The following is a 13,675-nucleotide window of genomic DNA, read 5'->3' as shown; positions in this document are numbered from 1 at the left end:
ATTTGGAAAAGTTAACTTTGTCTCTGAGAATTTGTGGTACGAACATTTGATGTTTCACAAATAAAACAATAGTCAACAGATGAATTGATAATAGAAATAAACGTTAGTTGCATCCTTGATTTAAGAATTTTATAGAAAAGCATAATACATTTGATGAATAATGACTACTGTTATCTGTGGTAGTACATGGTCAAATCATATAATGTTTTAAGGTAAGAGTGAGTAAGTGTAAGAGTGTCAGAAACAAACAAACCTGTTCTCTGAGTTTTCTCTTATTATTGGAACACTGTGTCATCACCTATTAAATGGCATTTCATTTTGACTCTTGTATTTTCCCTGTTTTTCCACTCACTTCCTCTGCTTGACCCTCCCCCCTTCGGAAAGAGCCCTATCACCCCTCCTTTTGCAGGATTTTGCTTGCCCAGATTCCATGTCAAAGGTTGTGGCCTAGATGTCACAGCTTCCCCCCTTGCAGAGCTACATTTTTGCATAATTATGGCAGGCCCATTGTATTGTGGGGCTGGGTAGAGGTGCATACTATGTGCCTGCTCCTCTTTCGAGGTAGACACTGAGGCATAACAAACTAGGCAGACAACTCTGGATAACAAGGTGGAGATTGTATAAAAAGTACAGGCCTTGTGGTTTTATTTATTTCTTGCAGAACTTATTTTGCTTCAGATCAGTCTTGGTATGCGAGACTTGTAATCTGCCCTGTGAAGATAATTCTTCCAGCAATTCATAATGTGGTTCATATTGATGAATAGTATGTTAATATATTTTTTTTAATTGTCATTACAAATAGCCATATAAAGTTTTAGAATCTCTGAGCAAAAAAAGAGATAAGAAGAAAAGATACGCATCTCATATTCCACACCCGTGACCTCAGATTCTTTCAGAGTTTAATCTCGGCCTGACCTGCTGGCCCTGGTCTGGCTCCAGCGAAACTCCTCAGGGCTGCATGGGGGTGCAAGTAGCTGGACTCCACCCCTCCTAAACTTCTCTAACCTCCATGGACACAAATTCATCTCCTGTGGTCTCAAGAGCCCCTACATGTCTCATATAGCAATAGAAGTGTATTTGTTTGTTTTCTGCAGGGTAGAGAGGACTGTCATAATAGTAATAGGGTCAAGATTATTTTAGTGTCAAGTTGAGCAAAATGCATATGTTCATATTTGAGCTATACATTTCTTTATGCACTTCTGTAACCAACATGCCTGGATAGGTTGTTCTTGAGTGGTATCTATTGCAGCATATTTTACTTTAAGATCATAGATTAGAAATAATGTATTTTGACAAGCATAAATAGTATGCAAACGTAATTTTCATCTTCCCACCAAACTGTGACCAAGCATTTGAGAAACATGTATTAAAGAGGTTGAGGATCAGTGTGCATTTATTTTACTGTCTCTAAGAGTTGAAAGGTATGACTCACAATATTGATATTGTATGCAACATTCAAATCAGACCCTGATCATTATTCTTTTAGGGGTAAAAGGGACATTTGGTCAGATGGGCTTTTGTTCAGCGCAGGGTCTTCAGGGTCACTGAGGCCTGCAACTGCTGTTGACTGTCAGCGATGTCCTTCCCAGGGGATTTTGTCCGTCGATTTGACCCCCAGATTCTGGTCCTGAATAGGAGTGGCCACTGACCACTAAGCAGCAAGCCTGACTGGGGCCGGAGAAAGGGCCTTCTTATTTTATCAAAAGACTCGGGGTGACAGTGTGATGGATAGTGAAGCTCTTCTGTTCTGCTGCCCTGAGTGCTGCAGAAACTGACCAAAGGACTTACGGCACTGAGCATCTGTCGCACTATACCTCACCTCTGGTTCCCACCACACCATCAAACCAGAAAACCTCACTGACCCCACACCCACACAGCCCTGGTCTCTTTCATGTATCACCCCTGCTTCCTGCTGTAGGAATCACATTGTCATCTGTCTTGGTGTTGTGGTCGGTGGTAAATAATTGAGTGTTGAGAATAAATCTCTATGGATGTTTACTGAAGTCCAGATCTGAGGCTACATTTACATTGCTACGATTTGGTTTAAAAGCGAATATCTTTTGCTACGTTTACACCTCGCATTCACACTGCTCTGGTGTTTCAGAGCCCCTAAACCGGAGAAATTTGAAAACCCTTATGACCCCGTTTTGGTTTGGAATCTCCGGGGTTGTGTTTCTGTCTCAACGGCCGCAAACAGAGACCTTTGGCAACACTGACGCCAAAGTTTCGCTGCCTGATTGGGTCTTATCGGTCATGATGTCTTGTTCTCTGAGACTAAGCTACTAACATTACCATGGCAACTACCAGCAACGGGTGGAGTATACATGCTGCCTCCTGTTTACCCCGGCACGCACATGCCCAGTATACGAGAATGTTGATGAGATATGCGGTTTGTGCGTGTTAGTTTAAACGGATATTAGTTCTTCTACTGGAGCTAAAAACACTTGTGTGCACGGAGATCGCTTTTGACTCAAAACTCCGCTTAAAAACCAAAACGTAGCAATGTAAATGTAGCCTGAGACTGCACATAGATGTATTTTGCAGTAAGAAGAACCGTTGGTGTTTTTCACATTTCTATGTTGTGATTTATTTAGACATTTTGGTTTATTTTTTTATTTCTTAATCCAGACCCAAGGAAGAAGTACCACGTTAAGCTCCTGGCTTATAATTATGTCGGAGAAGGCTACCAGGCAGACCAGACTATCAGCACCCCTGGATGTGTCTGTAAGTCCTACAATATACTTGAAAAGATATTTTGTAAGTGTGTCTGAAGCACGATGGTGTCACTTGTATTTGAACAATAAATAACTTTACCCTTAATGTATCTTCATCTCAGCTGTTAGAGATCGCCTGGTGCCCCCTCCACCTCCTCCACACAATGTGTACACCAAGACCAACAGTTCGACCGCTGTGTTTCTGCACTGGGGTCGACCAGCCTTCGCTTCCAGCCATGCGGTCAACTACACAGTCCGCTGCAACCCAGTAGGCCTGCAGAACGCCTCCCTGGTGCTCTACCTGCAGACGTGAGAATTCCTTTATAATACAGTTTTTCATTTAAGGCTGTTTTAATCATTGTGTTGAGCTATATTATTGATTAGTGCAGCTTTAATAAATGTGTGGGCACTACTGTATTATGCTTTCCTGTTTGGAGAGGGGGATGTTTTATGAAAAGTGAAACCAGGTGTAAAACTCATGTAACTGTATGTTTTTATCTTACTGTGTGATGACTTGGTCTCATGCCACAGTTCAGCTCCTATCTTCACATCAAATCATGGTATTGACAATAATTTGACATTTCACAAGCTCAGCTGTATCATATGACCAAAACAGTTCTCTTTACAACATATATACTGTCTTCTCACTTGTTGGGGAAAGTTGACTGGTCACCAGAACCTCTCCCCCCCTCCCCGCCAGCACAGCTCCATATCACCATCTGCTGGGCAAGAACATTTATTAAAGGACCAGTTCACAAATGCAGTAAAACTTGATAGCATATGTGGATAAATATGACTAACTAAATCATGAAAGACACAAGCTGTTAAAGTCATTGAATGTATTTCTTTTTATTCTGCGGCACACAAATGCCATTGAGTGAATTTTATTGGCGTGAGCTACAAAACTATCTCCAAACCTCAGCTAGTCACATTGAACTGATTTGGATGATAGATCCTCGTCTAGCCAAAAGAAAAAGTTGTATGTTTTGAATGAACTGGCCCTTTAAAAGCCTCTGTTATTTCTTTCTTCTGCAGGAGTGAGCAGAGCCTCCTGGTGCGAGATCTGGAGCCCAACACCAAGTATGAATTTGCCATTCGCCTTCACATTGACCACCTGTCCAGCCCCTGGAGCCCTGTGGTCTATCAGAGCACTTTCCCTGACGGTGAGTGCAAAATTATCAAACATTGCAATCTTATTAATTATATCTCTGTGTACCAGGAGTTTGTTATTGCTGCTGCTGCTGCTGCTGCTGCTGCTGCATGATATATATTTTTTACCTTGTTCTTTTTATCCGCCCCCACACAGCTCCCACTCAGCCCCCTTTTAATGTGAAAGTGACTCTAATTGAAGAGGACACAGCGTTGGTTTCATGGAAACCCCCAGATGAACCCAGTGTAGCTGTGACACATTACACCATCCTGTACGCCTCCAGAAACGCCTGGATAGCTGGGGAATGGCAAGTGCTGCAAAAAGAAGGTAAGGAGTGTGGAAAGAAATGTGGAGAGAAAGAGGGCATACAGTTGTGCAGGGGGAACCACAAATACTTCCTCCTGTCCCACACAAATGGCCCATTGGAAATCAGTAACTCGTTTCACTGGATAAGGGAATGTGTATAGCCCTGATCTCCTGATGACTCCCTGCTCTTCTCTCACATAGCACCTCTCAGCCACGAGGATTGTTTTTTTTGTGTCTTTCACTGCATTACAAAGTCCCGGTTAGTCAGAGGTGTGCGTGTATCATGACAGTAACATATTGGAGAAACAGAACTACATGTGTTTATTCAGGATTATTTCTTATGTCAGGCTGGTTAAATACATTTGGAGATTAAAGGAATAGTTGGACAGAACTGAAACTTGCAATTTATTTGCTTTCTTCCCTTTCTGCGATTTGTCAGGTTTACACTTTGTTTTTTGTATGGATTAAACAAACGAGATATAACATAACGTTAATTAATGAGCGTTAAAGGTGCTGGTAGGTGGATTTTGTTCCCTTTGGAGAGAGCCAGGCTAGCTGTTTCCCACTGTTTACAGTCTTTATGCTAAGCTAACTTGCTGCTAGCTCCATCTGCATATTTAGTGTTCAGACGTGTGAGTATCAGTCTTCTTATCTAACTCTCATAAAGAGAGCGAATAAACGCATATCCCAAACTGTTAAACTATTCCTTTAAATATTTCCACTCAATGCAGTATTTAAACACCTAGTCTATATCGACGATGATTAATTTAGGGAATTGCTCCGTTGCCGCCGGAAGATCCGCTGGATGTCACTTTCCGCTTTCTTTGTGTTAACATTCTAAACTCTGGTTGATTTATGATGACTATGGTTAACTACTCCTCAGATCTCTCTGTCAAATCTAAGTTAAACACCAGAGTTTGATCTCACCAACAGGAACCATCACCATGGCACTGCTGGAGAACCTGAAGCCTGGCCAGATTTACTTTGTGAAAGTTTCTGCATCCAACAACATGGGTGATGGGCCGTTTTCTCATACGGTGGAGCTGACGGTCCGAGCAGATCTCACCTCTGGTCACGATTCCCGGCTCTCTCGTGGCTCCACACAGTCCACAGGTCGGTAACACCTACATCATCCTGACAGAATCCCTTCATATTTTAGGATTGCGGTCTTCCATCACAGAACTTGAAATAGATCAAGCTTTTTCAGACTGCACCACAAATGATTGATAATCAGGGGCTCCTGGGTGGCTCACCTGGTAGAGCGCATGCCCATATATAGAGGTTCACTCTTCGACGCAGCAGCCGTGGGTTCGACTCCGACCTGCGGCCCTTTGCTGCATGTCATTCCTCCTCTGTCTCCCCTTTCATGTCTTCAACTGTCCAATAAAATAAAGGCCTAAAATGCACAAAAAATAATCTTAAAAAAAAGATTGATAATCTGAGAATGCTCCCTTGACCCTTCACAGCCTTTTCTGATGGCTTCTACCACCTGGACCAAAAGTCAATGACAGGGATCACTGTGGGAGTCTGCATCGCTCTCATCTGCATCATCATCTGCGCTTTCATCATCATCTGCAGAGGCAAAAACAGGTACTTAGTATGTCTGAACACTTAGAAACAATAGCCAGTAAATATTGTTTAACAGCAGAAGCCCAGTTTCCCTGAGTATCCTCTGTCTGTAGTGACGTCATGTTTGTTTGCCTACAGGAAATTTTCAGCAGTTAAAACACTCAGAGAAGGAGTGAACACATCTGCAGGTCATCTGGGCTCTCACGGACAAGCTGAGAACGCTGATGGGAGCGTGCCAATGATGAGTGAAAACCATTTCATTGATGCCAAGGTCCTTAACAAGTTTTTTATTTATTCACATAACATGTAGTTGCAAGATTATCACTTTTATCATATTCATTTTACAGTACAGTACTGGATATGGCTCATACCTTTTCATATTTTAAAATATATATATATATATATATATATATTTTTTTTTTTTTTTACTTTACACTCGTAGGGTGGAACAAATCTCATTATCAATTCTCTCGGCCCTGTTCAGCCCAGCACTGAGAAGAAAGAGAAATGGTTTTCCTTCAGCAGTAATGTGAAAAAGGACAGTAAAGCAGTGCAGGTAAGATTAAGAGTGAGGAGTCCTGCTTGTTAAATTGTCATCAGCAACTTGGAAAAACTCTCCACAATTCATTGCTTACCAGTGTTTGTAAATTACAAGTGACTTTCTTGTGTTGAGTTGAGCCTCAGGCTGCATATAAATCTGGCTTTTAAAATAAATAAAAAATTGCAGACCCAAACCTCAACAGACCTAAACAGACCTATTTGATTGATGGTGTGTGTTGGAGGTTGAAATAAACACTACTTAGTCAGCTCAGACAAAGAAGGCCTTAAACTTGTGAGTGAATTTTGATATTTAAAGTGTATTCTCAGGTGCTCCTTTTATAGTAATTATGAATCCAGTGTACGTGAGAATTATGAACGATGTCAGGATCATATAGAAGTTTTTTTTTATCGTTTCTAAAAGTTACTATATGAGAGACAGAAAAGGAAACTGGTTTGTGAGTTATTAATATAAATAGTTTTTTTTTTTAGGAACTGCCTTAAAGACTGGAAAACTGTATCAAAAAGATTTATGAGGCTCATATTTGTAATTCGGATGATAGCATGCAAAGGCAGAATAAGATATTTTCCTGCGGGTTCACTTGTGACATCAAGATAGGTTGCAGCTATCTACTATGGAGGAAATATGTATTCATAATTCAAATTGAAAGTCCAAAGAGAAAACGAAGCAAGATCAAATTAAAAATATAATTTTTTTTAATTTTCCATTTGGCTTTTCCATTTGGATTTAATATTTGGCTTTTCAATTTCCATTTAACATTGACTTTTCATTTGGACTTGACACATGTCAATGTAAATGAGGAGGCGTGGCCCAAAGGCTGGTGGGAGGGTCTGAAACGAAAGGGGTGCAGAGGCACCTTATGAACAGCAGGGGGAGCTGACTGCTGGGGAGCACACTGTTGAGGAGCATCTGTCTGCAGCTTGGCCACCAGGCTGGCTTATCCTCTTATTTCATGTGATAGAAACTGATGATGTAGGCTAAACACAAACCACATTTCATGCAACAACAGTGAAGTTTTCATGTAGTTACTATAATTGGGCCCGTGTTAGTGAGGACTAGATTAGGACTGTATTTAAAGCTGATTCTGGTTTCCAACTTCGCCCCAGGTGTGTCTGTTTAAAACACGGACGGAGACAACTTCTCTCTTTTGATGTTTTATTTAATTAAGCAACAGTACAAACATGGGTGTGGGTAGCTCTGCTACGTTTGTTTGTGTGTGGTCAGATCTCGAGGACGCACACACACAATCTCAACCGGGTAGTCATCGTCCGAACTGCAACCTCTCCTTTTTCTTTCTCTCACTTTTTTTTCCGGGTGGTGCGCGCAGTGTGAGGTGCGTGTCCGCGCTATTCTCCGACACGTACTCACAACAATCACTCCTGATTGACGGCCTTTTGTACAGCCCGTGTACTTTTTCGTTCATTTGATTTCCAATTTTGAAACGATATCCAAATTTGAAAAATGGGTCATTTTAAACCTTGTTAAATTAACAAGGTTTAAAATGACCCATTTTTCATTTTTTTTTTAGCAGAGCTACCCACACCCATGTTTGTACTGTTGCTTAATTAAATAAAACATCAAAAGAGAGAAGTTGTCTCCGTCCGTGTTTATACACCTGGGGCGAAATTGGAAACCAGAATCAGCTTTAAATACAGTCCTAATCTAGTCCTCACTAACACGGGCCCAATTATAGTAACTACATGAAAACTTCACTGTTGTTGCATGAAATGTGGTTTGTGTTTAGCCTACATCATCAGTTTCTATCATGTGAAATAAGAGGGTTTCAGACCCTCCCACCAGCCTTTGGGCCACGCCTCCTCATTTACTTTGACGTGTCAAGTCCAAATGAAAAGCCAATGTTAAATGGAAATTAAAAAGCCAAATATTAAATCCAAATGGAAAAGCCAAATAGAAAATTTAAAAAAATGATAATATTTTTAATTTGATCTCGCTTCGTTTTCTCTTTGGACTTTCAATTTCTCTTTGGACTTTAAATTTGAATTATGAATAAATATTTCCTCCATAATCTGCAACTACACCAACGAACCATTTTCTCTGTGCTGTAGAATATGAGACAAGGCACCGTCTCCTATCAGCCTGGTACCACGGTGTTGACCTATGAAGAGGAGCTGTCGATGTCTCCAGACCAGCCCACCACTCTGCAGGCCCTGCTCTGGCGTCCCGGTGACTCGGAGGGCTCCTCCAACAGCGAGGGCAGCCATGCCACCGGTGATTCGGGTCGTTATTCTCACGACGAGACAGAGATGACCAACCTGTCTTCGGGTACCAGCAGCCGCCCTCCTTCTCTGACAGCAGAGGACAGCGGAGGCTCGGACTGCAGCGGTCCCCCTGAACAGTCAGTCCAGCTGATGGAGGAAAGTCAGATTGACCTGAAGTTAATGGAGCCCATCGAGAACGGCTGCTGTCATCATGATGCGCAGAGCAGTTCCAAGTCTACACTTTCTCTCCAAGTGTGTGTGCCCAAGTGTGTGTGAAACTGTGTGTGTGTGTGTGTGTGTGTGTGTGTGTGTGAAGGCAATGGTACACTTGCAAAAAACTGCACTGAAGTAGAAAAACAGCTGTGTACTCACTGCAGCTTCATATTTTTTTTGCTTATTTACACTTACTTCTGGTGGAGAGTTAGATGAGAAGATCGATACCACTCTTTCTGAGAGTGCTATCAATCTTCTCAGCCAACTCTCGTGTACTCTACTTCAGCATATTTCCCAAAATGTCAAACTCATGTTAGTTTATCTATGTTTATCTACGTCTTTGTTTATCTATGTAGCTGCCACCAACAGAAACAGGAAACAATGATGACACTCAGAACAATCAGAAAACAACAAAGCATGACAGAGGAGGGGGAAATGCAGATTTAGTAAACTATTTTAAAAAGCTCTTTACTATGACTCAGCAAGTCAACTCACTAAAATTCATCAACATAAACCTCCTGCAGTTATTTTCCGTTGCAAGTGTACCGCAGGCCTGAATGTAAGTATTAGAGAGAGGAGAAAGGAAACAAGGAGAGAGGCCTTTTTTTAACCTTTATCCTGTTTTAAACACAATGAACAGAAAGCCGACAAATGCCTTTTACAGTATAAAATGTTGGCAGGGAGGGGTCATTTGAGTTCTTTTACTTTTCTTTTTCATTCAGTGAATGTCTTTTTTATTTTCTCGTTATGTGTGTGTATGTTTAAAAAAAAAAAAAATCTCACCCACCATGAATGTTTTAAAAGATTGTCGAAAATGTGACCAAAAGTGACATTTCTGACATTATTTAAGAGAGTTTATCACTGGAGCGAAAGGGAAGCGTGAGTCCTATTCACTGACTATCTACCTCGGTTTACCTCCGGTAAACTTCCATTGTATATTTAATAACTACTTATACCTATGTTATGTGATGGGCTGCTTCAGTTCCATTGCATTTGATACTTCCTGATGACTTTTCTTCTGATTGTCATCCCATTTTGTCTTTTTCTCTTACTTTGTCCTAATTTTACTGGATGGTAAGGGCGCTGCAGCTCTCTCCTCTCGCTCTACCTGTTGTGCGGACTGAAGGATGGAAAACACACATACAGTTTATTTATCTCCTCGGATGTTGTTGAGGTACTGAGCCACTATAAATAGTATTTTTTGTTCATTGTGTCCATTATTGAGTAATGGAATGAAAAGATAATGAATGTCTGCTTTTGTTTTGTATGTCAGTGTGCAGCTGCCCTTGCTATTCATGTTTTATACTACCTCGATTAAGAATTTATTTTATTGTCTTGTTTTCCTACACTCAGGGAACAAAGTTTAGTACATTTGAAAAGTCATGTAGTGTTACATGCTAAACTGACAGGGTATCTTCTCAGTACTAAACTATTGTAGTGTGTAATTGCCTAATAGAATATGCAACGAATGTATCTCCATTATGTGCCAGTAGCTCAGATGTTTGTGCTGCCCTCCCCCACAGATGGAAACCCCCTCTGTAGTTTCTCCTCTCCTCACAGACTCTTTTGTTTATTGACTTCTTCCTTTTTATTCGTGTAAAGATTCACACCAGAAGTGCTTGCAGTGGCGTGTCGGTACAGAAAAGCTTTATAATTGGCCTAATGTGGGAAAGCATCCCTCAGATGCGGAAACCAAAGCCTAATCTTTCTGAGGGAGAAGCTCCACGTGAGGATGCAACACGTGAAGAATGATTGTAGTAAAAGCAATGAAAGGGTTTAATCAGAGATGAAAGTGAAGAATTGAATGAACACAAAACTACATTTTTGTTAGAAGATAATGTACTACTGAGTACACATTGTAGTTGCCTTTGTTCCAAGTGTATATATATATTTTTTTGTTTTGCTGTAGAGTAGATAAAGATTAGCACTTGTCTGTCAAGTAGTTATGTATTATCGGCCAATGTGCAGCGGTGACTGGCGCTATTGCCCAAAGAGTTGTTTGCTACTTGAGTTTATTTTAGTCTCTCAACTAATCTCTGGCATAAGGTTGCGGAAAAATGTGAAATAATCGAAACACGTTAGACCAAAGATGAAAACGCAGCCTTTGAGCTCAGTTGAGCTCCTCAAACAAAGCCTTGCACATTAGTGGCCTTGACCTGCGACAAAATGAGTGAAGAGAGTTGCGGGTTAAAACTCTGAGGAAGTGCCAGCAGGATACACAGGCACTTAATGATGATGGAGTGACAATTAATAATCAATTTTATGCACACAAACCAAAATATCCTGTCGCAGAGTTACTCGAAAACTGTTGCAAACAGATGTCTGTACATTGTAGGTGAAAATGATTAAATACAGTATATTATATTGAGTAGTGTCTGTGTTGCAACAGTGCAGTCATGTAGAAATGTGCACCCATTGACTTTTCACCTGAGTGAAAATTAATTTACAAAAGAATTTAAAAGTTTGTATTTGAGAGATTTCCTCAAATAGGACATATGTAGAGTACTTTTTTAACAAGAAATATATGTGGAGTATTTAAATCTAATGCCTTTATATTGATAATTTGAAGATCTCAAATTATTTTAATTTCAATTATAACAAAGAGTAGAAAGGTCAGTGGGTGCACAAATGTTTTTCACATTTCTGTATTTTTAATCAGAGGATTCTGCAGAGGATTCAATCATGGGAAATTCTTCGGGATGAAAAGTGACACAATCAGTTTAACTTTCTTTTGAAAAGCAAACAATGTAAACCAAAGATATTTTTAAAGGTCACCGTTGCATATTGGCATATTGACAGAGATCCGTTTAAAAGCATCCTATCTTTGTGTGAAATGTCATTTTCAGTGTTCTCATACTCATTTTATAACTGTTTGTGTCATACTGCGAGAAAGCAGGATGACAACTGTTTCTTATTCATCATTCATTTCCCAAAATCAAGTTTTCCTCTTTCTTTATCTGTTGTCTTTCAACATAAAATTGATTTTTTTGTAGTCATGTTGATCATGCTTTTGGAAAGTAAAAGAAGGATATACATTTCCATTTGAACTTGAACCATAATGTATTCATATATCCTGTATTATTAGAGCTTTAAGGGCTCAATCCATAATCTGAAAGAGCTAAGATACTGACCTCCTGTTTCGCAAAAAACTGCAGCTGTTTGTTTTCAAGTCACGATAAGTACACACACACATAACTGCTGGAGTCATACATGTTCTGAATTGGGCCTTTTGTAAGTCATACAGGTACATAAGTGCTACCTCAGGTTTTTATTTTTTTATATTCTTGTGAAAGGTGCAGATGCAATTTATTTGGGTCATTAATGTCTGTAAGATTTAGGTCAAGATTATTAAACAAATAACCCGTCTCATGAATGGTATTATGTTGGAATTATGTACCTGTCCGAGCATGTGAATTTAAAGGATAAAACACAGTCTTGTTTTCCCTTTTTGCAGAAATGTTGTGTTTATATAATGTGAGGTGGAGCGCTGCGGGTCATTTACAGTCAAACTCAGGGGAACCCACAGCTGCTCCTCCTTAAAGAGAAAGCAGGTTTCAACTCTTGAAAATGAATGTACCGTTTTGTAATTATTATGTTTTCTGATATTTTCTGTTAATGTTTTGTTGTACTTTGTCAGTTTGTCTTTGTCAGAAAAATCACTTGCAATTAGGTTTTTGCCAAAAAATGTTTAGTTAGGAGATTTTAGACAGCGGTTAATTATGTATAAGTCTGATTCTCAATTTAAATAAAAGTCTAAAAATTGCAACTTGTCTACAGTTTTTACTGAACATGCTGTCATATTCTTTTCATTGCTTTAGCTTTGTGGGACTGCAAAGAGTCTAATGTTTAATCATTTATCCACAATCCATCTTGTTCCATTAACTTCTTGAGTGGCCTTTCAGACAGGAGACCAATTCGAAAATATACATGTGTATTTGTACATTAATTTGAGAGGCATGATTAGAATAATACAGCATTATGTTTGTTAGCCATCAATCTCAAAGTTGGTTGAGGTGGAGCTAATATTTCACTTTTTTTGTATATGGTTGCAACTGATTATTTTCATTCTGGATTAATCAGCTCTTATTTTCTCAATTAATTAATTAATTTGAGAAATACCTGTCATAATTACCCAGAGCCCAAAGTGACACATTCACAATAATTTGTCCAATCAAGTCCAAACATCACAATGTTTGGCATTTTGCATGACAAATTACTTTACTATCAAGATAGTTGATAACTCATTTATGTCAATTGACTAATTGATTAATCGTTTCAGCTTGACTTGCATATACTGTTGGGTGTTATATTTTATAACAGAGCATAATATTGTATAAGCTCTTCATATGTTTTGTATGTAACAAGTACCTCAAATTTGTACTTAAGTTAACAGCACTTGAGTAAATGTACTTTGTTCCAACACTGTTTCTACTTCAGTTTACAGGGAAATACTTCCTCTTTCTACATTTAATGGTCTGTTCAGCATTATGCGCCTTTTTACATTTTTCTGCTAATAATATATTAATATAATATAATATAATGTTTTGTACTGTTAGATAACATTTATAATGCAGGACTTGCAATGGAGTATTTTTACTGGGTGATACTGCAACTTTTACTAAAAGAATCTGAATAACTATACCACTTTAATATAAAACTGCATTATACTTTTACAATAATTCAAAACTACAACTACTCCGTCTATGTACTCATTACACAAAATTGGAAGATGTAATGGAAGTGATACTTAGAAACTAATGAAATTATTGCTAATTTATAAATTTAGACAGTAAATTTGTATGCAAAGTATGCAAATACCCCATAAGCATGCTGATACAAGTCTTAGCTGGCTTTGCTACACTGGACTTTATTCACAACAGATGGTGTCACATTAGTGCTGATGATACAATATATATGCAATATATGTAGTAGGCTATTTATCACT

At 39.2% G+C, this 13,675-nt stretch overlaps 1 protein-coding gene across 2 annotated transcripts in view; it reads left to right on the top strand.

Annotated features, from left to right (window-relative positions):
- prtga (protogenin homolog a (Gallus gallus)) overlaps positions 1–12,496 on the top strand; it is a 33,214-nt gene extending 20,718 nt beyond the window's left edge. Inside the window, exons 11-19 of one of the 2 annotated variants that reach the window (XM_031314142.2) lie at positions 2,629–2,724; positions 2,837–3,023; positions 3,750–3,877; positions 4,021–4,191; positions 5,104–5,283; positions 5,637–5,760; positions 5,878–6,010; positions 6,224–6,295; positions 8,365–12,496. In XM_031314142.2, the coding sequence (XP_031170002.1) occupies positions 2,629–2,724; positions 2,837–3,023; positions 3,750–3,877; positions 4,021–4,191; positions 5,104–5,283; positions 5,637–5,760; positions 5,878–6,010; positions 6,224–6,295; positions 8,365–8,793 (1,520 nt within the window). In that variant the 3' untranslated portion in view covers positions 8,794–12,496. Of the gene's footprint in view, positions 1–2,628; positions 2,725–2,836; positions 3,024–3,749; positions 3,878–4,020; positions 4,192–5,103; positions 5,284–5,636; positions 5,761–5,877; positions 6,011–6,181; positions 6,296–8,364 lie in introns of both variants that reach the window. The other variant, XM_031314141.2, reaches the window with a different exon arrangement.
- The last annotated feature ends 1,179 nt before the right edge of the window (positions 12,497–13,675 follow it).

The sequence above is a fragment of the Sander lucioperca genome, chromosome 3 (assembly GCF_008315115.2).
Source record: "Sander lucioperca isolate FBNREF2018 chromosome 3, SLUC_FBN_1.2, whole genome shotgun sequence".
In the NCBI taxonomy this organism is placed as follows: Eukaryota; Metazoa; Chordata; class Actinopteri; order Perciformes; family Percidae; genus Sander; species Sander lucioperca.
This window is presented reverse-complemented; position numbering and strand designations above follow the sequence as displayed.